This window comes from Portunus trituberculatus, chromosome 37 (genome assembly GCF_017591435.1).
Source record: "Portunus trituberculatus isolate SZX2019 chromosome 37, ASM1759143v1, whole genome shotgun sequence".
Taxonomy (NCBI): domain Eukaryota; kingdom Metazoa; phylum Arthropoda; class Malacostraca; order Decapoda; family Portunidae; genus Portunus; species Portunus trituberculatus.
This window is the reverse complement of record NC_059291.1, coordinates 6,111,687-6,136,686: the sequence shown is the minus strand read 5'-3', so window position 1 is coordinate 6,136,686 and position 25,000 is coordinate 6,111,687. Positions and strand designations below refer to the sequence as shown.

The following is a 25,000-nucleotide window of genomic DNA, read 5'->3' as shown; positions in this document are numbered from 1 at the left end:
TATACATGTAGTACAAGCTGCACTTCTCAAAGATGCTCTAATTTTTCTTAATCTGGCTTGTTGCATTATAAGCTTCCCTTAGCTAGCTCATTGCTGCAGTGTGGCTCATGCCCACATGTTAGAGCCATATTCATGCCAGAGTGCAGTAGGACTGGAGTAATTTCCCATGATCTATATTTTATATACATAACCTTATGTAATTTGGTCTGTAAATGCTAGCCACTGCTCTCTCCCTAACCTTGTGCTCCATTCTTTCATGTCTGCACAGTACAGCACCAAGGTACTAGTGAACTTCTTATTTTGCCTCTTACAATTAATCTTTATACCACAGCATTGCACAGGGAGTATTCTGTTGGTCAGCCACCCATCACTTACCTTCTAGGCTTTCTAATGTAGCATATCTGCAAAAAATATTTCCAATCCGCTCCCATTTTCTTCTGATCTCATGATACATTCTTCTATGGTAGTTTGATTTCTGATGCCTCAGTTCTAGTGATTTTTCATTTGGTTTATGTCTTGGAAATAGATTCAGTCATTTTCTGCAAGGCTCCATGTTGCATGCATCATCAAGATGAACATTACGTGATGGTCACAGGTAAGTGAGGCAAAATGTTGAAAGGCTCAATATCAGTAGCCAACACTAAGATTGATAAGTCTGAAATGTCTTATATGGTGTCTGGTCTGAATATAGCAGTGTGCTATGATGTTATTAGAATTGAGCCCAATTATTGTTTGCTCATGATCATTCAAGAAAAGTTTATCTCAGCTCACTTTCTGATGTCCCATCCTTGTTTGGCCCTCTACTCTCTTGCTGTCCTGCTTTCATATGCTGGCAGGCAGTCTAATAAATGCAGAGGTGATATCAGCCTCTTAGACTGGCATTTACCTGTTTGATTAATGAAACCAACATTGTTTTCAATAGAAACAAGAAAGCAACTTTATTCCATTTTCAGTTGTCATCTTTGTCTCACTATTATCTCAGTTTCATCCAACATTTTCATCTGACATTCATTAGTAATGAGAACTTTTGCCCAACGGAGTCATGTGCAATGCCATACAAGTTACAGGTAAGTTATGTGACACTGTCAAGAGTTATCAAGCATCAATCAAGGCCATCAAGCATACACACTTGTCATGGCCACTGATGTCATGAAGATGGATACTCATAGGTACTATCACAGTTGCCTTGTCTTCAGTTAGAGCCAGTGGATCAGATCAGTTATGAAATTCACCACTTTATTGTGAATAGGGTTAACTGTTGCATTTTATTATCATTAATGTTGAAGTTGTATGTCGTGTTTTGTTCACAAAGTAATGGATATTTTGCTAATAGAATTTAGGTGTTTACTAACTTCATAATCAAATTCATGATTATGATGGTACACTAACTGCAAACATTTCAGGACTATTAATCATGCAGTGTTAGTGTTCAGCAAAGGACTTCCAGAATGCCTTATCCTATTCCTTTATTGTCAGAGTAATGGGTCACTTGTGCTTTATTAGTTTACTTCTTTTGTTTTTATCATAAAACTTTATTATATATTATATTTTCCTGTCCAAAAGCTGAGGATCTGAATTTCAGTATAAAATTGACATATTAGATAAGTTGTATTACAATTTGAAATCTTGCTGTCATGTTAGTATTTAAGGGAATTAGTTTATTCCTGTATATACTAGGAATTACTTAATTTTCTCACATATATTACAGTATACCCAATGTTTCAGTGTATAATGAAATCTCTTGAGAAATAAATTATTGTTCATTTTAGTATTAGTGATTGAAAGCCACAAGTTGTATTGCCAAAGTAGTGTGGCAAGTGAGTGTAATGACTCAGCTGATGCAGCACTATGTCAAAGTTTCCTCTTACTGAATAAGTATATGATGGAAGAAGCTGCCAATTGTCTTTACTGAAAGTTTTATATATATATATATATATATATATATATATATATATATATATATATATATATATATATATATATATATATATATATATATCAAGGTGTACCGTACCACACTTAACTTTAAAATACATAGCAATATTCTTTTTTAAACTTAACATTGAGTTTAATCATTATCAAAAGTTCTTTGTCTGGGTATAAGTAGATTCTTAAATTTTTGGGGCACATTGTTATAGATATTGCACATCAAAGTTCTTATGTAAATCATTATCATTAAGAGAAGTATGAGTCACCAGTGCTGGTCACAGCTCTTGGTTGTCTGTCATTGTGTGCTGCTGCCACTGATGTGTCCCACTCCACAGGTGTGCTGCTACAATGGCACCACACCCACCACCAACGGCACGCTCCGGAATGGCCTTATCCCCATTGCAAGTGCTGAGATGTGCTTCTATTGTTTTGACGTCCTGTACAGCCACCTCCACAACATGGAGACCCCCAGCACCCCAGACTTCACCAATGAGCCCTTGTGAGTGTGGAGTTTGGGGTTTGGGGGGGCATGCAGAGAGTCTGTCATCCTTACAACATGGGACCTTGACTAGTGCAGATCATAAATAAGGCCACTTGCATCATTAATTCTTTGTTACTAATGTCAAAATTTTGTTGATAGTAAGGAGTTTTCAGATGAGATAGTTTAAGAGGTTAAGTATTCATTTTCATTAACTATAAGAATAAGTTTACACCATAATTAGATTGATATTATTTTTACTTATAATGTACACCTTAGGCTGAACAGAATACTTAATGGCACACCAGCAGCATGTGGCAGCCAACTGGACTATTGCAGCATAACAAAACATTCACAAGTGTTCCACGTGTGTGTGAATAAAGCTGCTCAACTACACTTATGACCCTCAAGTCAAGTCAGGCCCTGTCAGTAGCATTATGTTTGTGCTGCTTGTATGGTGCCACTTGCTGTCAATTACAAAAGTGTGGTTCTGTGTTCACTCACTGGGATTTCATCAGAGTTGATTTGATGTCTTTTATTAAGAACATAACTCATTTGTGACTTCTCATATACATATATGAAACTAGTTTACACAATTTTGTTTTTCATGTTGATCCCCCTCTGCTGTTGAGAAAATGACATTAATCAGAGACAAGCTTTTTTTTTTTTTTTCACACAAAAGAGTGTTCATTTAAGTGAATACACAGAAAAGTGAAATAAGAAATATTAGGTGTATTTGTGTGATATTTATGTTTAACATTATGTTAAGACTGATAAAAGCAAAGATACATTTTGATTGAAGAAATTATGAATGGCAGGGTGTATTATATACACCTGGTAATTTGACACTGAAACATGAAGGGGAACAATTCTTTAAGATGTTTAACCCAAATGCAAAATAAGATTAGTATTCAGTATGAATTATGTGTATGACTACCAGCTTACTGAAGTTTTATATACTACTATTTTCTTGTTTTCTGTAACTTTGTCAAAGCAGTGTGGATCATTGTAGTTGTAACAGCTGCTTGCCTACTCCAGACTCTGCACCACAAAGCCAGTGTGTCCTGTTATATCATTAATGTAATACCTGAAAAAAAAGTACAGTATATAAGTTGTTGAGATTTAGTAATGATTTAAAGCCAAAGATATATTTTCATTGTACTCGTATGTGAAATGCTACAACACAGCAGCTGCAGCTTGTGCAGTCCATTACAGCCGTAAGAAATCTTTCATGGTGCGGTCAGTCATATATATGCAGTTTGTGTGTGTGTGTGTGTGTGTAAAATGTGAGGGGAATTAATCTCCTGCATCCCTGCAGATGTGCAGTAAGTCCTCTACATACCACAAGGCCAATAAATAGAATCTTTAGTTATTGAACACCAACTTGGCTAAATTGTTAGCATATTCGTTTATTTTTTTATATATTTATTTATTTATTTGTTTACTCATTTATTATTATCATTAGATTCTCTTTACCTGAACAGAGACTAAGCAAAGACTACAAAAAACTATACAGAAAAGAAAGCTCATTTAATTGTCAAGCCGTGAAAATTTTCATAAAGACTGAATGGATCAGCCAGTTTGGTTGTAAAGGTGTCAAGTTACTCATCTCTTAACTAACTTGAATAAATGTGGCAAGAAATGCTGTCACACCAACACACCGACTGAATTGTCTCTATTTTTGCACAGAGAACAACAAAAGCAGCCCAGAATGAATGTGGCCTGGCACGTGTGGAATGGGTCACACACTCAGCCTCTGTTAGAAGGCATCTCTCGTGTCCAGAGTGTCGCTCCTGTCTCCCAACTCTCAGCTTTACTACATGTTTTCCAACGCAAATTATATTTGCTGACAATGACAATAAGTGAAAATCTGAGGAGGCCTATCACCTGTTAGCTTTTAAGAAGAAACTTTAATTTTTGTTATGTTGATATTTTACGTGTTATATCAGATGACTTATGTTAAAAGAAGTTGAGTTTATCTTTGTTTTTACCAATACATCTTGGAAACAAATCAGTAATCAGCTATAAAAGGAAAGACATAATCACTTTTTTTACGCTATATCTAGCCAGTACGTTTTCTAATGTTACAAAACCTGGTCCAGTAATACAGGTACCAATTTTTGCTTTTATTTTATTTTATTCCAGGTGTTTGAATTAACATGTGAGGAGTAGATTTGGATTTCACCTTAGAAATGTAAACTCTACTTTCCCATTACAGTATAGCTATATTGAAAATACTAATGAAGAATTGCAGAGTATATACATAGATACTTTCACAGACATCTTTGACATTTTAGATATAAGGCTTTTAGTGGGAAGGGAAAAAGTACTTGTCCTCAATGCACCACACTGCATGGCATATCCAATAAACTTTACAGCAGTGTCTGATAGGAAAGCATGTTTATCCCTGCTCATGCATAAAACAACAACAAATTGTTTCTCACTCCTGGTTTAAATTAAATGAAGCAAAGCCTTCCAGTGAAGCTCTTGAGGCCTCTTCTCCACTCATGCATTCACAATTGCTTTGCATACGTCACCGTTAACCACAACCACTCCTTTCTTTGCTGATGACACTCTTGCATTTGACTTTTTCTCCACATAGTTCATAGGTAATGCCTCTTGTCTTCCTCTCTGTTGTAACACCCTATCATATTACATCGTATTATTTTCTTCAGTCATCAATATTTATTCATCTCATGCACAAACCATGTCAATACATCTTGCTTTTGCTGAGTCCGCTAACTCTTCCAAAACTATCTTTCCCTAGCATCCTTATCACTTTTTCAGTGCTTTATTCCTATGACACCCTAGCTCTAATATATTAAATTTCTACACCACTAGCCCCATATATCAATCTATACTTTGTCCTTTTAGTCCATCATACAACATTTTGTGATACGATAACCCGCCATTCAGCATCTTTTGTGTAAGAAGTATAATATCGTCGACTTACTTCACTGTTTATCTTTGTAATTTTGAAAGGCTCCATACCGTAAATGCTTGCATTTACTAATTCTACTTATTGGCAGCTTACCTGGCTGCTCTACCTATGTCAGCATTCTTTCATGATTATAGTTGAACTGAACAATTTAATTCTAAGTATTGATGGACCTACCTCTGAAATCCCTACCAAATACATTTAGACCACAAATTCTTTTCCTCTCAATGACACTCCACCATCCTTTCAAAATGCCCAACCCTCTGTCTCTACTTCTCACCAATATACTATTACACTCAACTCCCAGCTTTTCCTGTAGTTCACTATCTGTGTTCCCAGGTAGTACTTAATGAAAAATATTACTTCATAAATATTCTGCAGCCTACTTAATCCCACTACATCTCCTTTTCACCTATGATAGACACAGCACATAAGGTAGAATCACAACCTGCACTGGTAATGCAAATTGCAATTACACATGCAACTTAACTTTTACAGTGCCACCATCCTCACGTGAGATCATGATTTATATATATATATATATATATATATATATATATATATATATATATATATATATATATATATATATATGCAGGATGTCCCAAAAGTCGTGCACCATATACTAATCTTTATTTTTCTTTGTTTCGGATTTGATTCTTCAATATTATTCAGTGATGAAGCAATTTTGCATTTGAATGGCCAAGTAAACTGGCACAATATCTGCTATTAGTCAGAAGTAAATCCTAACTGGAATGAGGAGGAACATCATCAGAACAACCCTAAGATCATGGTCTGGGCTGGAATATGGGAGAACGAAATTGTTGGCCCTTACCTTTTCAATACTACTAATGTCACTGGTGAAACTTATTTAGAGTTTCTGCAGACTTTCTTGTTTGGCTACCTTGAAGATGTTCCCATAACTTGAAGACAAAACTTCTTTTTTCAGCAAGATGGAACTCCACCACACTTTGCTATTTGCATGTGTAACTACCTGAACCAGACTTTTAGTGGATTGGGTGAAGAGGTCCCATGGAGTGGCCATCCCGATCACCAGATTTATCCCCCCCTTGACTATTTCCTTTGGGGACATCTTAAATTTGTTGTGTACCAGAACTGTCCACACACTCTTTATGATTTGAAAGATGGAATAACAACTGAGTGTCAAAGGATCAACACTGAAACTCTCAAAAGAGTAAAAAGCAGTTTTATAAAGAGAATTGATGCATGTATCAATGCAGAGGGTGAACAATTTAAGCATCTGTTATGATTATGATCAATAAAACTGATATTCATATGTATTTTTATAGAAATTTGGATGGTGCACGACTCCTGGGACACCCTGTATATATATATATATATATATATATATATATATATATATATATATATATATATATATATATATATATGTACACACATTCCATGATGTATAACAGTAATATGGGTAGCTGTGAGTTTTCTCTAACAGGCACTAGGATTTTTTTTGTTTTATGGTATGTTTCATCCAAACATCTACATGAAAATAGATGTAGATGAATTACTGCAACATAATTTGTTTATTTAAGGAGTAGGTATACTTTCCAAAAAGTCATATTTTTCTTGCTTTTCAGCCCCCTGTTTGTAACATGGAAAGTTGGAAAAGACAAGCGATTACGAGGCTGCATGGGGACATTTAGCCATATCAACCTTCATGCTGGTCTTAGAGAATATGCAGCTACCAGGTAATCCTTGTGTGTTACTCATCATCCTCATAGTCAAGATCATCATCATCAGCAGCAGCTGTTACTTTTTATTTGCATCTCAGAATCTACATCTGTAGTGGTGTATGGCTTACTGTACGACTCTTTACTTCACTTACCTCTCTTCACCTCATGGCTTTTAAAAGGTCTGTTAAGATTGGAGGGAAGTTCTCCTCCTCCCCTTCCACCCCTCCCTTCAACACATGTGTGTATTTACCTAGTTGTATTGTACAGGATATGAGCGGGGCTCATAGTGTCCTGTGTCCATGTCTCCATTTATCCAATTTTTCTTTAAAGTTATGCACATTATGTGCTGTAACAACTTCGTCATTCAATGCATTCCACTTTTACACTGTTCTATGTGGAAAACTGTATTTTCCAATATCCTTCACACACTGCCTCATCCTAATCTTTACATGTTCTCTTGTCCTTCTAGCTACTTCTGTCACCAGCACCAGATCTTCCTTGTCTATCTTTTCAATGCCATTTACTATTTTATACATTGTTATTAGGTCTCCTTGTTCTTTTCTATCTTGTAAGGTTGGCAGTCCCATTTCCTTCAGTCTTTCTTCATATATGTGTGTGTGTAATTCATCATGGTCACTTGCTGGTCACCCAGCCAGTCTTCCCCATTATGGAGAGAGCTCAGAGCTCATAGACCGATCTTCGGGTAAGACTGAGACCACAACACACTCCACACACTGGAAAAGCGAGGCCACAACCCCTCAAGTTACATCCCGTACCTATTTACTGCTAGGTGAACAGGGGCCACACATTAAGAGGCTTGCCTATTTGCCTCGCCGCTTCCCGGGACTCGAACCTGGCCCTCTCCATTGTGAGTCGAACATGCTAACCACTACACTATGTGCGCACGTGTGTGTGTGTGTGTGTGTGTGTGTGTGTGTGTGTGTGTGTGTGTGTGTGTGTGTGTGTGTGTGTGTGTGTGTGTGTGTGTGTGTGTGTGTGTGTGTGTGTGTGTGTGTGTGTAATTCACCACGGTCGCCTGCTGGTCACCCAGCCAGTCTTCCCCATTACAGAGCGAGCTCAGAGCTCATAGTGTGTGTGTGTGTGTGTGTGTGTGTGTGTGTGTGTGTGTGTGTGTGTATTCACCTAGTTGTATTCACCTAGTTGTAATTTTACAGGGCCTGGGTATCATACTCGTGTGGCCCCGTCTCCATATCTACACACATCCAATTTTCCTTTAAAACTATGCACACTCCTCGCTGACACCACCTCCTCACTCAAACCATTCCACACCTCCACACATCTTTGTGGGAAACTGTATTTCTTCACATCCTTCAAGCATATTCCCTTGGCTATCTTTTTACTATGCGATCTTGTAGTTCTATTTAAGTTTTCCTCTCTCAACATCATTTGCTCATTATCCACTTCATCCAGTCCGTTCAACAGTTTATAAACCTGTATTAAATCTCCTCTTTCTCTTCTTTGTTCCAAGGTAAGCAAATTCATTTCTTTTAATCTCTCCTCATAGGTCATTTCTGCCAATTCCGGAACCATTTTTGTTGCCATTCTCTGCAATCTCTCCAACTTCCTTATATGCTTCTTTTTATAAGGGGACCAAACCACTCCAGCATATTCCAATCTTGGTCTAATTACCGTACTAATTAATTTCTTCATCATATCTTTATCCATATAATGGAAGGCTAATCCAATATTTTTATCAAATTATACGTTTCTCCAAACATCTTATCAATATGAGCCTCAAACTGCCCATGGTCTTGTATTATCACTCCCAAATCCTTTTCCTTTTCCACCTTTTTCAAAACTACTTCTTCACCCATCTTATATGACCCTCTTGGCCGTCTTCCACTCTTCCCCATCTCCATCACATGACTTTTGCTCAGATTAAATTCCATTTCCCACCTCTTGCTCCACTCTCAAATCTTATCCAGATCTGGCTGTAAAATTTCACAATCTTCTTCACTCTTCACACACTTACACAACTTCGCATCATCCGCAAACAAATTAATATAACTGTTTACTCCCTCTGGCATGTCATTAATATATACAAGGAAAAGTATTGGTGCCAACACTGAGCCTTGTGGGACTCCACTCTCCACCACCAACCAGTCCGACTTTGCATCCCTTATTACCGTTCTCATCTCCCTCCATCTCAAGTAGTTTTCCATCCACTTTAACACTTTTCCTTTCAGTGTGTGTGTGTGTGTGTGTGTGTGTGTGTGTATTTGCTTAGTCGTATTTATCTAGTTGTATTGTATGGGATTTGAGTGGGGCTCATAGTGTCCTGTCTCCATACAGGCAAGCCCCATTTAACGAAGGTTCACACAATGAAATTTCGCTACAACAAAGGTTTCATTTAACTACCATCTGCTCGTTTAACGAACACCAAACTCGCTTTAACGAAGTTTTATCGAGGTAATTTTTTTCCAAATTTGAAAGCCCCACCATATCACGCAAGCTGACAGGCTTTTGAATACACCAGGAGCTGCTGGTACTAAGGCCTGCCTGCCTCAGGAAAAATCCTGGGACACCTATAGAATAAAGATCAAGATCAAGCCTCTTGTGGACAACACGTGCAACACTCACTCCCCAGTCAAAACATAACAGCGTCAGCAGCAGCTTGTCTTCCCTAGCTCAACTTACTACCAAAATGCCCTGCAATTGGCCTAGTGTTCGTAAGAAGACCAGGAAGTCTCTTACTCTCCAAGTGAAGCTAGATATTATTCACAGACACAAGAGGCCAGAAAACTATAGCAGTGCTGGCCACTATCTTGACTCCATATTATACTGTCTCTATTTTCAAGTCAGCAGACTCTAAGAAGGCTGGTGAGACCGTATCTTCCTTGCAAGCTAAAAGAACCACCTGAACTCGTGACTCTACAATGGATAAAATGGAAAGCCTTGTGGAAATGTGGTACATAAGTTTTGTATGCAGTACAATGATACGCACTTTGTTTACATTCCACAGGTTGCCGGTTAGTGTCTTTCCCGTTTCACTCTTCCTCCCTTCATAAAGTTAAGATCATCAACATTATAAAGTTACATACATACATACATTAGTGTACATTATAATGACTTAAATTAAACTACCTGAATGTTTAACTTCATAATTTTTACTTTCATTAAACCTTTCACTGTACTATGATGCATTCTCGCTTTGCTTACTCTCAATGGAAGTTCAAATCAGGGGTTAAACTTGTTATAATCGGTTCGCTTAACGAAGTTTCGCTTAACGAAGTGTTTTTTAGGAACGTAACCCCTTCGTTAAACGGGGGTTGCCTGTATCTCCATTTATCTCATTTTTCCTTAAAGTTATGCACATTAAGTGCTGTAACAACAACATTATCCAATACGTTCCATTTTTCCACCATTCTCTGTGGAAAACTGTATTTCCCAATATCCTTCACACTGCCTCATCCTGATCTTCTTTTCATGTCCTCTTGTCCTTCCATCTTCTGTCAATAGCACCAGGTCTTCTTTGTCTATCTTTTCAATATCATTTACTATCTTATACATTGTTATTAGGTTCCCACGTTCTCTTCTATTTAGTAAGGTTGGCAGTCCCATTTCCTTCAGTCGTTCTTCATATATGAGGTCCTTTAATTCCAGCACCATCTTTGTAGCAATCTTCTGTATCCTTTCCAATTTTCTTCTATCCTTTTTAGAGCTCGGAGACCATATCACTGCTGCATATTCCAGCCTTGGACGTATCATGCTTGTAATGATTTTTTTAATCATTTCTTTGTCCATATAATGAAATGCCACTGTGTGTGTGTGTGTGTGTGTGTGTGTGTGTGTGTGTGTGTGTGTGTGTTTACCTAGTTGTAGTTGTAGTGTGTGTGTGTGTGTGTGTGTGTGTGTGTGTGTGTGTGTGTGTGTGTGCGTGCGTGTTTTAACACTCCAGATAAGTGTCTTTTCCTTGGATTAATACAGTCTTTTTAGAAAATTTGCATTAGATTAGCCTTGGATGGCCATGTGCCACTATAAGAAGTCAGAAATCACTACACTATTTTTATATCAGCTTTCCATGTTTCTTAAAGAGAGTGAAGAAGACACGAAGATTCTCAAGTATCACCATAAAGAACCACATCACCACAAGTAGTAATAGGTTGTGATGTCTGCAGCACTTCAAGACAAAATCTAGGAAATCTATATATACAAGTAACTACATTCTTGATAGTTCTTCCACAATATTCTATCATTTATTTATTGTAAGTGGAATTTCAGTTAAATTTGTAAGATTAATGCATTTGTTGTTTCTTTTCAGTGCATTTAAAGACTCACGCTTCCAGCCAATTGGTAGAGATGAACTACCACGCCTCGGAGTTTCTGTGTCCATCCTTCGCCATTTTGAGGATGGCCGTGATTACAGGGACTGGGACATTGGGGTTCATGGCATCCGCATTGAGTTCCTAAATGAGCGAGGAGCTAAGAGGACAGCTACCTATCTGCCTGAGGTTGCTCCTGAACAGGGTGCGAGCTCTTGTGACATAAACTCTTGTACTGAGAACATGACCATAATTTTAATAGTAACAAGCAGATATTCTGACTATGGAAATTGAGCATACTGGCACATTAACCCCTTCAGTACCAGGATACATTTTCATATTCATTCTGTTTACTGTTTCACAATTTTATACAGCTTTAGAAACTTATGTGGGAATTAGAATAGTGAAGACTCTGGCCATAAATCTTCTGACCTCTATAGACACATCCTAATGTCAATGAAATCTTTGAATTGTACGCATATCTCAAGGTAAAAATGTGTCCCAGTATTGAAGAGGTTAAGTATTAGCCATTCTGTTATTTGTGTCACTCTCCCAGCCAACTAGCAGATCCAGTTTGTAGCCGCTTCACCATGACAGTCATCTTATGTGAGGCTGCATCCCATTTCTGCATTCACAGCTCCTACTTTCCTTTCATCTTTATCATGAGCATACACATTTCTTTCACAGATACCCTCATCACTTTCACTTGCAACTCAGTCATTTTCTTCAGCAGTTGTATCTTTTAATTACCATTTATATCAAAATTTACAACAGTTCCTTCATTGGTTATGTATTATGTAAAGACATTAAACATTTTAACATGGTATCATTTATTAGCTATTTTTCATACTTCTGGCATTTGTATTTCCTAGTTTATATACTAAATAATAACCAACATACTAAGAAGCTCGTAGGATTATGAGTACTACATAGATACTAGTATTTAAGTACAGATATGCATTATGAAAGTATATGTATGAAAAAACAACAATTGTACTAAATATGGATTCAGCAAAACAATTGTAAGAAAATTTATTTTTGTGACTTGAGTTTGAGATGTAATACTTCTGCAGGCTGGGACCATGAACAGACCATTGACTCTCTGCTCAGGAAAGGAGGATACAAGGGACCGGTGAACACTGAGGTCCGGCGCAGCATCAAGCTGACTCGTTATCAGAGTGAAAAGATATCAGTTACTTTTCAGGTAAGTCTGTCTTGGTTATTTATTTTATCTTATTCTTTTATTCAATATATTTACTTATTTCCTTTATTTTATTTTATTTATTTTTTTTTTTTTTCATTTGATTAATTTACTTATTCATTTTATTTATTTGTTTAATTTGTTTAATTTCTTTCACTTATTTATTTATTTATTTATTTATTTTATTTTATTTTCACAGCAACAATGTGTGTGTGAGTAACACACCAGCTAAAATCAATGACACAGGAAACATTGGCTATTCAATAGTTTGCTGTATTTTGTTACCATCTACATCTAATATACCCATAATTATTCTAATTCAGTCACTCAATAAGTCACTCTCCTGTGCACAATAGTATATAATCTTTTGTAGATTGACAGCAGAGTAAATAGAAACATTATGCCACATGCAAGCTGATGGCACGTGATATAAAAATAGCATGATTGTTTTTTTTTTAAAGCCACAACCATATACAGTGGAACTTTGACTTACGAATGGCTCTACTTATGAGAAGTTCAAGATGCTAGCCGTCACCCAGTCAATTTTTCACTTCAACTTGCGAGGCAAAATCCAAGTTGCAAACCAGCTCCAGGTACACTGGAGCAACTGATGCTGTATTGTACTGTTGCAGGATTACATGAGCTACTGGAGAAACCGCCGCTGCTAGCATTTGCTGAACTCTAGGGATGGAAGATGCGGAAGCTTTGAGCCTGGGAGTGCCAATGAGGGGAGCCGAGGCAGTGTCCTCTCACGAGGCCCTGAACTCACTGGTGTGCCTGAGCCAAACCATCACCTCAGTCACCAGTACCCACAGCCCCCTTATCATTACCATCAGAACAACCACATAATGACGCAACATAACAATAGTCATCCACTCCTTGCTCATAATCACCACAATCATCTTTATTATCACCACAACAATCCCAGGTCTCCGTCACCTCTCCACCTCCCTCATTATTCAGCTAGAGGCAGTAGTAGCAGCAGTAGCAGCAGTATCAATAGCAGTGGTAGAGCATCAGCCACCATCACCACCACCACAACTAACACCAACACTCCACCACTGGGTTTTGACGCAGTGGGTAACTCAGGACTTGGTGCATCTCTCTTGTGCGTCACCACCTCAGGGCATAATGAGTTTGCTCTGTGCAGCCCCCCAAACCAGGACGGAGCACTGATGAATCACGGGGCTTGTCCCGCCTGGTGCTCTCACCACAGGACAGCCGCAGAGGGAGAGGGATGCCTGGATGGTCTGCGCAGAGCATCCAACAGGCTGGCAGACTTTTTGAGGGGCCTTTTTAATTCTTGATGGTTGGTTTTAGTTATTTTAGCTTATTTGTTTAGTGTTGAGTGTCATCTGTTTTGAGTTTGGCCCTCAGATTAATTTGTTTCATAGTAATTCTGTATGGAAACCAATTTCTATTAGAGATCATGAAAGTGAAATCAATAGTCAAGAAACATGTGTATAGCTGCCCAGGAGTGTAGCATCATCTCATAAAGCCTCATCATGAATCAAATACACATGCTCAAATTCACAATGAGCTTGATACTTGGAGAACTCAAGAAGACTGTGGTGATTTTGGCTGCAAGCTATCCAAAGTATTAGTTACAGTGAATACCTGTATGATGTGATACAGTGGAAGAAAGTTGAAACTAAGCCTTTGAGGGTAGTCAAATAGCAGTCAGCAAGACCCGTAATTGTGTGTGGAGTCTGGAAGAAGTGGTCAGCTCACTCTGATAATAAACACATTGATTGAACATCGACAACAGTTAACTTTAGTTTTATATATATATACTTTCTTGATGGTTTGTTTACAATGTCAGTGAGCCCCGGGCTGGCCTTCCCACTCCCGTCCGTGTGTGTTGTGATCACTGGGTATTTTGACAACCCAACCACACCAGTCTTTCACATTCAGCGGCTGACAAAACTCACAAGATTGATAAACCTCCAGTGTAACCTTACAAGAAGGTACTGCAATTGCATTGAACAGGCTGAAAGGTGTTCAGAAAGGATACTTCTCTTGTGAAAATAATTCCAAGAAGGTATGTACTGTAGTTTCATAGTGGTGGATGAACATACATGAATGGTGCAACTCAGAGCTACTCGCAATGCTCGTCTCCCAATGAGGTTTGTTTGCCGCTTATTTTATATCAGACTGCCTAGTCGTGAGCACCTTTTTGATGCTCATTTGTTACTTACTAGTGAAAGATCTCATGTACAGTGTTGTTGATGAAGAAAACTTTACTCACCACCCATTTATGAACCATAATGCATCAAGATATATCATTCAGTCAGAATTGCATGCTATCAAATTATGAAAAGTGGTTCACATAAAAAAAAACTGTGCTCCTATTAACTATTTTCATGCAAACACCTTTTCACATAAACCTTACAAGAGGGTACCAAGTGCATCTCAGTGATAACATGTGATAAACTATACCAAAGGTGGCTTGCTGCATAGGGCAGTTGTACTGAGTGCCAAGGAAAGGAAGCAAGGAAAACAAACAGCTCCAACTTCTTATGAAGTGATTAATCCTCATCCATTTACACATAAACTGAATGGACATGCCTGTGTGCATTTTTCAGTAGGATGACATAGATTAGGGTTAACATTCCTGAAGAATACCCATGACTAATGAATGATTTATTCCAGCACTTGAAGTTTGTGTAGACTGGTAATGAGAAAGTTTTGTGCTATGAGAATCACCGATGATAAGTGAAAACCAGTTCTGTCTGGGAAATATGTCACTTTTTAATTGATCATTATTTTGAGAAAGTATGAAATAATTATGTGAACTTGAAATTCAACTTTTTTTCATTTAACAAAATGTTTCCTGGAAGGAAATTAATAGAGAAAATTGAAAGCCTACAAAAAAATGCAAATATAAAAAAAAAATTATATAAAAAGTTGCCTGCATGTATGTATAGAGGGATAAAGGATTATGATTGTAAAGTTTAGATTAGTATGGGATATTTAGGTTTGTTTGTGTGTTCATATTTTGTGTATGCTATAATGCATAATCTCACCTTGGCATGGACCTTTGTTTTATGGTAGAGCAGAAAGAAGACATGCACTGCTGTATCACATAGTTCCTGATGGGTAAATCTGGTCACAAAAAACAATGTTTGCATTGGTGCTTGAAACTTATTCTTTGATAGTAATAGTAATAGATTGTGTCCTGACTGAGATAAAGTAACATATATCATAAAAACTTTGAGAAGACACCAAAAAAAACACGTTCTTATGAAAGTTAGCCTTATCTTGATGCCAACTGTACCTGATTACTATATTAAAAAAGAGGAGCTTCTCAATCACTAATATTTGCTTGCTCACTGCCAAGGCATTAATCGATATAAGTATATCAACATTACACCGATTCAGCACAGTAACAATAGTTGAAGAATAGATATCATCATTTCATTGTCATCAACTATTAGTATCAAGTTTTGAAATTTAGTCTCTCTCTCTCTCTCTCTCTCTCTCTCTCTCTCTCTCTCTCTCTCTCTCTCTCTCTCTCTCTCTCTCTCTCTCTCTCTCTCTCTCTCTCTCTCTCTCTCTCTCAGTTGATGACTCAGTTGATGAAGCTTTACAAGTTAGATGAATACAGGAACATAGAAATAAATCACAGATGGCATGGAACAGATAAAGAATGTAAAGAGAAGTATTTCTTGCCAGTCTGTGCCACACAAGCATACTATCTTTAGTAAGTGATGTGGACAATATCATATGTGACTATGGCTATTATAGTGAATTTAATTTTTACAGATTCTTAGCTTTCCTAAGATTTCCAAGTATTACTTTTGTGAAATGCTGGTAATTTTGACATGTTGAAAAAGGTGCACTTTCATAGTGAACAGCAAATAGTAGTGTCAGGTTTTTCTTTTTCCATTTTTGTAGATGCTATTTTATTGTATATGACCTTACATAGAGTGTAAGGTGCAAGTTGAGAGAGGGAGCCAAAACACTGCCATTGTGTGTTTGTTTGTATGTTGTTGAAGTTCTTAAACTATACTCACTAGAGAAGTGGCTGATTACTGTCAGTAGCAGGTCTCTTTAAGAGTGCTGTACATACTCAATCCAGCGTCCAGTCCCAGCACATAGCAAGAAGAACAAGTACATAATGACATGACTTGTAGAAGATAACACTAAGCAGACGTTACTCCAGGGCAGATTCCAATATGTTTTCAAGAAAAACATGAGCATCAGCAAAAGTTTTTCATCAATAATGGCATAGATTTATTTCAAGAACAGAATAGATGAAGTGGTGACCCTTGACAACCATGTCCACACTCTTCTGTAAATGTTAAGACTACTACTGGTATTCTGTTTGTATAACTTGTTTCAATTAGTTATTACTGTCAGTATCCATTAAATTTTAAATTTTCTATAAATTGAAGTTTAGTTTATTTTGGCTGACACAAGGAATGTTTGTTATTACATGTCCCATCAAGAAGCCAACAAGAGAGTGTGAAATTTATTTTGTCTTCATGAGGCCCACTTGTCAACTTAGATGTTTATTAGAAGAATAAGTATGAGATGACCACTGGTTTTGTGGCCAGGTCTACCTATCATTGAGGCACTGATGTTGCACAGTGGGTTGCTGTCACAGTGTGTGAGCCTCGGATGAAGGTAATATCAGTGATGCTTCATTACTGTCATACATGTGAAGCCACAAGCAGATGTGTATATGTAAGCTAACTATCCTGGAAAAAAAAACAAAAAAAAATTAACCCAGATTTGTGTGCATGTTAAATTAAAAATTAAGGCTACAGTTTAAATTAATGGTAATTCATTAACTGTAAGTTTTTGCCCTTCCAACAAGCCTAAAGTTTTGATTTAGGATCTTTTTTTTTTTTTTTTTTTTTTTTTTTTAAACTATTAGGGTTTTCATTTACAGTTACTGAAAGAATACCATTTGGCAGAATTTATAGAGCTTCACATATTGGAATTCAATATATTAGGATGTAGAATTGTTGATTATGTACTACCTAACATTTTTTATATGTTAAAAATACCCAATAGTACTGATTGTTTGTTCCAAAAAGGATAATGCATTTGGAAACATTTTATGTATTTGAGAGGATTGTCATACTTTAAGAAATAACTTATGGTTTTGATAGTTGCATTATGGAAAGCATAACAAAAATTGGCAAATACTGTGTTTTTACCATGTAATTTTCATTTATTTATTTTTTTATACTATTTAGTTGCCCTCTTCCAGAGAGGGTTCCTCTGAAAAGTTACCTTGTTTTTTGGAGAGCTGTGAGGAGCAGCTCCTCAGTAGTGGTGTGGTAGCTACTTCTGGGGTAGCTCAGATACCTTGAGGGATCTCCTGAGTCAGGATTGTTGTCTGTGCTAAATTTATTGTATGAAAATAACAAAATTTCAGCTTTTCATGGCAAGCAGACTCGTATTGTGAATATGTTTCCTTATTCTTTCATTTAGGCATGTATGTATAGTTTATCCCACTGCATGGCAACTGAATATGAATCTATAATACATTGTTAGATATAGCATTGGTACAAAGCAGTTCAAAAGGAAAGTATAATTATGATTAATCTAATTTACATTACATTAGCAGAAACTAAATGGAGCACTATTGTGGAAATTTCAGTATATGTATTTTGTTCTACCATAATGCTTTATGGTAAATTACAGAAAAGCTCTTTATATAGCATTTGAATCCATAAACTGAGACACCATTTTCCAATAGTCCAATAAATTTGCAAAATTAGAACACAGGTACTACTCATGTACTAAATGCATTATGATAACAAAAAGATTTATTATAGTAATGTTTATTTGGGGGGAATATGTGGTCATAATGAAGTACTTGTAGTTCCAGGAAGTGTGTGTGCAAGTTACTGATAGAACAGCTGGGCCTTTCAGCACTAACATGACTCAGTGAGTAAGGTTGCATGTGCATTAAGTTTGCTGTCCTGTGCTACAGGAGTCTTGAATTCAGGTGCCTTCTGCCAGCCTGGGGACCTCTGGGCAACTCCACAAACACAACTGCCTCACATAATCTAATGGAATTTCAGAACTCTTGAAATGTTTTAATGTAAAAGACTGTGCCGAGTTTCTAATTTTAAAACGTTTAGGTATCATTCAGGAACAGAAAACTTGTACACTTTGGAGACTTAATCTTCTATGGAGGATTATCGTTTTGTTTCTGGAGAAGTCCATTATTGTACTATAGTGGAGGCTGTGAAGGAATTGTTCATTCTGAGTTGTACATAGTCCTTCAATAAGGGTAATTTTTTTCAAATTGCAGATAGTTATAATGCCTTAAAAGGACCATCAATGCAGCTTGTAATGACTGTTCAATTCACAGTGATTATCATAAGTGAATAATGTGTCTGATGCAAGTACTACTGTATTCTTACTTTTAGCTATGTAAAAAAAGAAAAAAAAAAATTATTTGATTTTAACTTTGTGCCATTGTTAGAGAAAAATAACAGTATGAAAATTGTCCTTTTGAGAAATAATGGCAGTGGTGTCTAATGAATATAATTCTTCCCTGAGCCAGTAGAACTTGAATCTACAGTATGCAAGGAAATTTTTTATCCTATGGTTTGAATGACAGCATTAATTGTAAGTAAATGTTGTATGAAGTTAAACAACTTTTGCATTTTATATAGAACATCTAGCATAGATTTCACAGGTAGCAGCAGTTATTGTAAATCACATATAGAATCTCCATTGAAAATAATAAACCCCTTTTTCACTATTTCTTGTCGTTATTTCATAGACCTTTTTTTTTTTTTTTTTTTTTTTTTTTTTTTCAGTACATGTAAAAACATACAGATGCATATGTATAAAAGTGATGCATCATATGGTATACATGTAGAGCCTCGGAGAGGTTCACCATACTTGGTCTTACTAAGTACAGGAAAAAGCAATATTATTGCATGAGAAGGGTAAATCTGCTGTCAGACCATAATGTAGAACTTTTTTTTTTTTTTTTTTTTTTTTTTTACCATGTGGGCTTTTCACGGGAATTTATGGGCTAAAGGGGATACTTATTAAGGGTACCTCCTATTTCAAAGCCCACCCGCTAGGAAACCGTTGCCCCGAGTGAGGAAGCCCAACCTACACTCAGACCGTAGACAGGATTCGAACCCGTGCGCTCGGAGACCCCTCGGATCCCAAAGCACGCACGGATCCACTGTACCAAGGCGGCCCCTAACTTGGTGTGTTTACACATCTGATCTAGTCAGTCTGTCTACAAGGATGCAAGGACAAATGTGGATTTTTATTTAGCCTCATGGATGTGTTAAATGTATAATTGCAATTCATCCGGATTGAGAACCCCATGCTGTATTCATGTCTAGCCAGATACATCATTAAGGAGAAAAGAGCTCATGCTAGTCTAATTCATGAGTTCAGGCGAGATATTTCACACTTCACACAAGTCTTCCTCTTGCCTAGGCAGGAGAGTAACAGTTTGTTCATCAGTTAAAAAAAAAAATAACGAGCAGAAAACATGACAACACTAAGCTATCAAGCAGTGTGTGTGTATGTGTGTGTGAAGTAAGCATGATAACCATCTCAAGACACAATGGATTTCTTCATCTATATTTATTTGATCACTTGCTATTAAGTTCTACGAAATGCATATGCCTGTAATCGTAACGTAGGTATGCACCTATAAGCAAAATTTTTAAAAAATAATTAATTTTGCAGGAATTATTTCATTCTATCACAAATCAATTTTGGCTGTTTTCGGTACAGTTTCGTTCATCATAGAATTTGTAATATGTAGTACGTACTACTATATACATACTACTTTATAAAATATTAAATCACTTTTTGGGACAATAACTAAAATAGACCACTTTAGTATTAATGGCATATATTTTGATTAATGAGCCTGTCATTCAAGGCCAGTCTTCATTTACTAAATCAGAGCCATTCCATACATCATGTTTACCAACAAGGAATATGTCAAGATATGTAATTGAAAAAAGTGGCAATAATAAACAATACTGAATCTTACCATTTGCATGGTGCAGGCAGGAACTTAAGGTTGAGGCTAGGAATCATTTGCCTTTCAGAGCAAGAGAGTCCAAGCCTTACCTTTATATACCCAGTACTTCAGTAGAAGTATAAATGTCTACAGTTACATCTACAGTGATGTTCATAATATTTTTCATGTATTCTGTTTCACTTGGAATATTTGACTTGCCAAGAACTGAAATAGGGAAAACTGAGCATTACAATAACTATTGATATACTGCAACCAGAACCAATTTGAACTAAGTTAAGGTAAATCCCTAATGAGACAGATGACAAGACACAGTACAAACGTCTGTAATCAAAATTTTATTTACAAGTGTAGAAAGTATTACAGAACAGTCAGTATTTACCTGATAAGGCTCAAAGAGAACTGTTAATGTGCCAAGGGATAAAAATTTGGAGAAAGTAGTAGCTAGTTATAAAAGTATTGTTCAGCCAAACTAAATATTTCAACACAGACTTTTCTTACCTAAATGAAATCGAGACATTCTGACAACATATTCTAAACACCAAACTATGAAAGTAATGCAAGAATATAATATCCCAATTCAATATGAAGTGGGCGAACAATTAATTATTTCACTTCCTGCATTATTTCTATCAATGTTGGAGGTTCATCATCTGCTTTTAGCAGTTAAGTTTTAAAAATGCAGTTACTTCACATTACTGCCACACATCAACATGTCACTGTTCACTGAATCATTTATCCATTTACAGGAAAGAAATTTTGCATACATTTGTCAAGTACAATTACAAATATACAGGACCTGCAGTAATTACAAAACTAAGGTTCAAGCCAAACTGATGACATTATGTACTCCATGAGATATTCCAGAAATGGGCAAACCAGATTGCTGTACTTTAAGAAAGCCTCAATTAACTTTATTCCTGCACATCAGAATTATCTATATCCTTTTAGGCTTTTAAAAAAATAACAAAAATATTGTCATCCCAACAGAAGCTGCTCCACAGAGTCGGTGCACAAACCAAAGACATTCCTGAAAATTAATTTAGTCAGAGACTAGACTACCTATGTAGGTGGGTGGCTACAAAAACGTTGACACGAAATTACCATGCTGAGTTTTTTAACATAAACAGTCCATCATCAACAAGGAGACCCTGCACTTTAGCATTCATTTTCTTGCCACTTGTACTTAACTGGTTGTGTCTTGAAGATGTATCTTGGAAGCTTTTTTTGTATGTGAAGTTTTGATACCATAAACTTGATTAATCTTGAACAGGACAGACTTAAAAGTGCATTTGAAATAATAATAATAATAATAATAATAATAATAATGAAATAACCAGGCTGAGTATTCTCAAAAAGTAAATAGACTCAAAATCTAATCTGATTGACGTAATTTTTTTTTACTTTGGTATTTGCATGTTGGTGTACTTATATTTACTTCCTTAACTGTGCTGTATCCCAAAACTGCACAATATTATTCAAGCATATGGCTCAAAAATATAATGATACTGTAATGTAAAGGACACAAGGAGAGCATAGTTGGCCTAATGCGTTTGTCTTACTTAATCAAGCAAGGAAGTCATACAATTTTAATACTACAATTTGATCTAATACTGTACACTAAATTAGTGCTTCTGTATAAAATATAAATTATCATGGCAGACCATCTCTATATAATGATAATTAACCTGCTTGTAGTGGTATGTGTAACCTAAGAAATTCATAACAAAATCAATGTCCATATAATTCACAAACTACTTTGAAACTCAGTTTTCCACTTATTCAGTACCATAAAAGTCATCATTTATACTAATTGTACCAAAAATTTATTTCGCTGATGTGAATATGCATCATGTCAACTTAGTGTGTTGTCATAACCTCTGATTTTCCTCAGTCCTTTGTGAGAGTAACAAAGCATGACTTAGCAGGCTCCACAGGAGGGTAGCAATGGCATCTTGGACAGGATTCAATACTTTTACCTACCTTCCCTAGACCATAAGGGAAAGTGAAAATCAGACTGCATAAAATCTGACTGAAAGTGCCAGTATTTAATGTCAACTGACTGATTTAAACATCCTAAATTATATGCAGATGCTAGTTTGAGGTAAAAAAAATGCCCCTTCTCAATGTATATTGAAGGAAAAAAAAACTTAAAAGCTAAGTTGGAACCTTAAAATTTTATATTAATTATTAAAGTTACCAAAAAGGAGGTTGCACACAAGTGGTAAGAAAACAAGAATGTGGTACTTTTGAAAGTGCCCATGCTAAAAATGATTAAAAAATAAACATCTTTCCAGCAAGATAGTGATGCCTTCCTTCTTGCCTTAAGATTACAATTAAAGTCTTCTAGCACAGATCAATATGTCACAGCTTACCAATATCCATAAGGACAAGCAAACTCACTGAACCCTATTTCACTTTCTATTTCATTCAAATAAATCTTCAAAAGATTATCTTGAAGTGTCTTGATAGTATATGTAATGAGTGTTTTTCCTCCTTAAGCATTAAAGCATCACTCATCCTTTACATTCTGAGTCTTCGTGTGGAAAGCGAGCTTATGTGGCCAAAACTTAACTAATTGCATATTATTTTTCTTGTGGTTAGTAGGTTTGTCTTGCATATAACAACACTTCCTTGATACCAGTGGATTTCTTTAAAAATTCCTCTTTCTCGATAGGCTTCTTGATAACAGTAACGGTTTAAACACCACATTTCTAGAACACAAAATCCAATCTATCGTCACAAGACTAGGATCATCCCATCCTCATGTATGTACTCACATTTTTAGAGCTTAGAAAAGCAACATAGTTCTTGAGCTGTAATAAGTCCTAGCTTCACTAATACCCAGACCCTAAACTTGAGTAGGCTGGCCTCGGATGATCGGCCGGGCATACTCAACAAAATCATCAATCAACACTGGCCACGCACCCTCTTCATCATAGTTGGACATGTCATCATTGATCATCAAGGCAAAGTCCAAGAGGAGGTTCCAAGTGTCCTTAGGTATGGAGCGTTTATGGTGCTCCTGTGGGGGGAAAAAAGACTGCCATTGAAATCTCTTCACTGTAACACCATCATAATAATCATTGATATATTGTCTAAGAATAATGCTAAAATCAAGAGTATCTATTTTACAATCCCAGCATTATGAATGAACAACTAGTGCACTTACAATTATAATACAAGCTTTGAGAAAAAAAAACCCATATTTACCAGAGAGGGACTGCTGACTATGCAGTATTGCCAAGTCTCAACTTTGATTAGATTCATGTAGCCTCAGCAAAAATACATAATTAGTTTATCAATGTCACAGCATTGTGCTGGAATAGATCTCATTAGAATAGCACTAATAACACAAAAAGGAAAATGAGACAAGAACATTACATGGAAAACGGATATGTGTAGAGCAGACAAATAGTTGAATGGAGAACACTGGTGAAGGCAAGAATGGAATTAGGTCTGAAAGGCTCCAAAAGATTTGCCAGAATCTGACAAATGTCCAATCCAAATAGAGTGAGAAAGTCAAACTTCACCAGTAATGAGGATTGCCCATTTTTCACTCTTGCTGGCCTAAGAGCCACAATGTTGCTTCAAGATATTTTTTAAGAAATACTTTTAAGTGTTATTGTGAATGAGAATATGAGAGTGGATGCCTAATCTCCACTATCCTCACTTTGTGTGGAATATCAGCTTATTATATAGATGCTTCTTTTCTTTAAAGACCTAAGTTTGTATTTCCTAAACCACAGACAATCAATAAATCAAGAATAATAGGCTCTACACTCAAAGAGAGAAGAATGATAGGAAATTCTTCTGAGAGAAACTCAGCAGACTCTATGGATCTGCACTATTTGATTCATCACAAGTAGCTAGCACTATTGCAACATTCCCAAATGCTGAAACAAAAAATTAAGCAGTATGAATGACAATTTTGGTTTACAAGAACTCACCTGTAAAAATTGACACCATAAATTAAGTAAACGGAATCTTCCTTGGAGGACAATGTTCCAATACGCTAAAGCCATGTCGAGATCCAGTCCCTTCTGCCCAGGATTCCGTGCATAATTAAAAGTAAACTGATAGAAATCTTTAAACTTGGCTGTATCTCTTAGTTCATGTTCCAGGGTTGGAAGTTTGGCTTTCAGTTTGTCAATGCTGTCACATCTGTAAGAAATTGTCTATGAGTACTGACGTCAGATTCTTTTGCTATATAATATGAAAGCAGGAACAGCATGTTTTCCATAATACAAAAGCCTGGTGATCCACCCTGTGCAATCTCACAAGCTACAACTACATGAATAAGGCTATCACATGTATGTATGGAGCCTTTCAGAAATTTATGATCAGTACCAAACATAATGAGCAATTATGAATTCCATCTTTTCTTTACATCATTAAAAATATATTTTTCTTGTTTTGAAATATTCAATTTCACTTGTTTTTGTCAATTGACCCTCAGTAAATCACTTGAAAGT

The 25,000-nt window shown here is 36.4% G+C and overlaps 2 protein-coding genes across 5 annotated transcripts in view; one reads left to right on the top strand and one right to left on the bottom strand.

The window, feature by feature from the left end:
* The window catches only part of LOC123513805 (AMME syndrome candidate gene 1 protein homolog), a 23,856-nt gene extending 4,588 nt beyond the window's left edge, over nucleotides 1–19,268 (top strand). For 2 of the 3 annotated variants that reach the window (XM_045271160.1, XM_045271159.1), the window contains 5 exons: nucleotides 2,265–2,428; nucleotides 6,959–7,069; nucleotides 11,337–11,542; nucleotides 12,411–12,541; nucleotides 13,171–19,268. In XM_045271160.1, the coding sequence (XP_045127095.1) occupies nucleotides 2,265–2,428; nucleotides 6,959–7,069; nucleotides 11,337–11,542; nucleotides 12,411–12,541; nucleotides 13,171–13,206 (648 nt within the window). In that variant the 3' untranslated portion in view covers nucleotides 13,207–19,268. Of the gene's footprint in view, nucleotides 1–268; nucleotides 281–2,264; nucleotides 2,429–6,958; nucleotides 7,070–11,336; nucleotides 11,543–12,410; nucleotides 12,542–13,170 lie in introns of all 3 variants that reach the window. The other variant, XM_045271158.1, reaches the window with a different exon arrangement.
* Nucleotides 19,269–20,848: 1,580 nt separating this feature from the next.
* The window catches only part of LOC123513806 (DCN1-like protein 1), an 8,751-nt gene continuing 4,599 nt past the window's right edge, over nucleotides 20,849–25,000 (bottom strand). For both annotated transcript variants that reach the window (XM_045271161.1, XM_045271162.1), the window contains exons 4-5: nucleotides 24,476–24,689; nucleotides 20,849–23,550 (exon numbers count right to left, since the gene is read on the bottom strand). In XM_045271161.1, coding sequence (XP_045127096.1) covers nucleotides 23,377–23,550; nucleotides 24,476–24,689 — 388 coding nt within the window. In that variant the 3' untranslated portion in view covers nucleotides 20,849–23,376. The remainder of the gene's footprint in view (nucleotides 23,551–24,475; nucleotides 24,690–25,000) is intronic.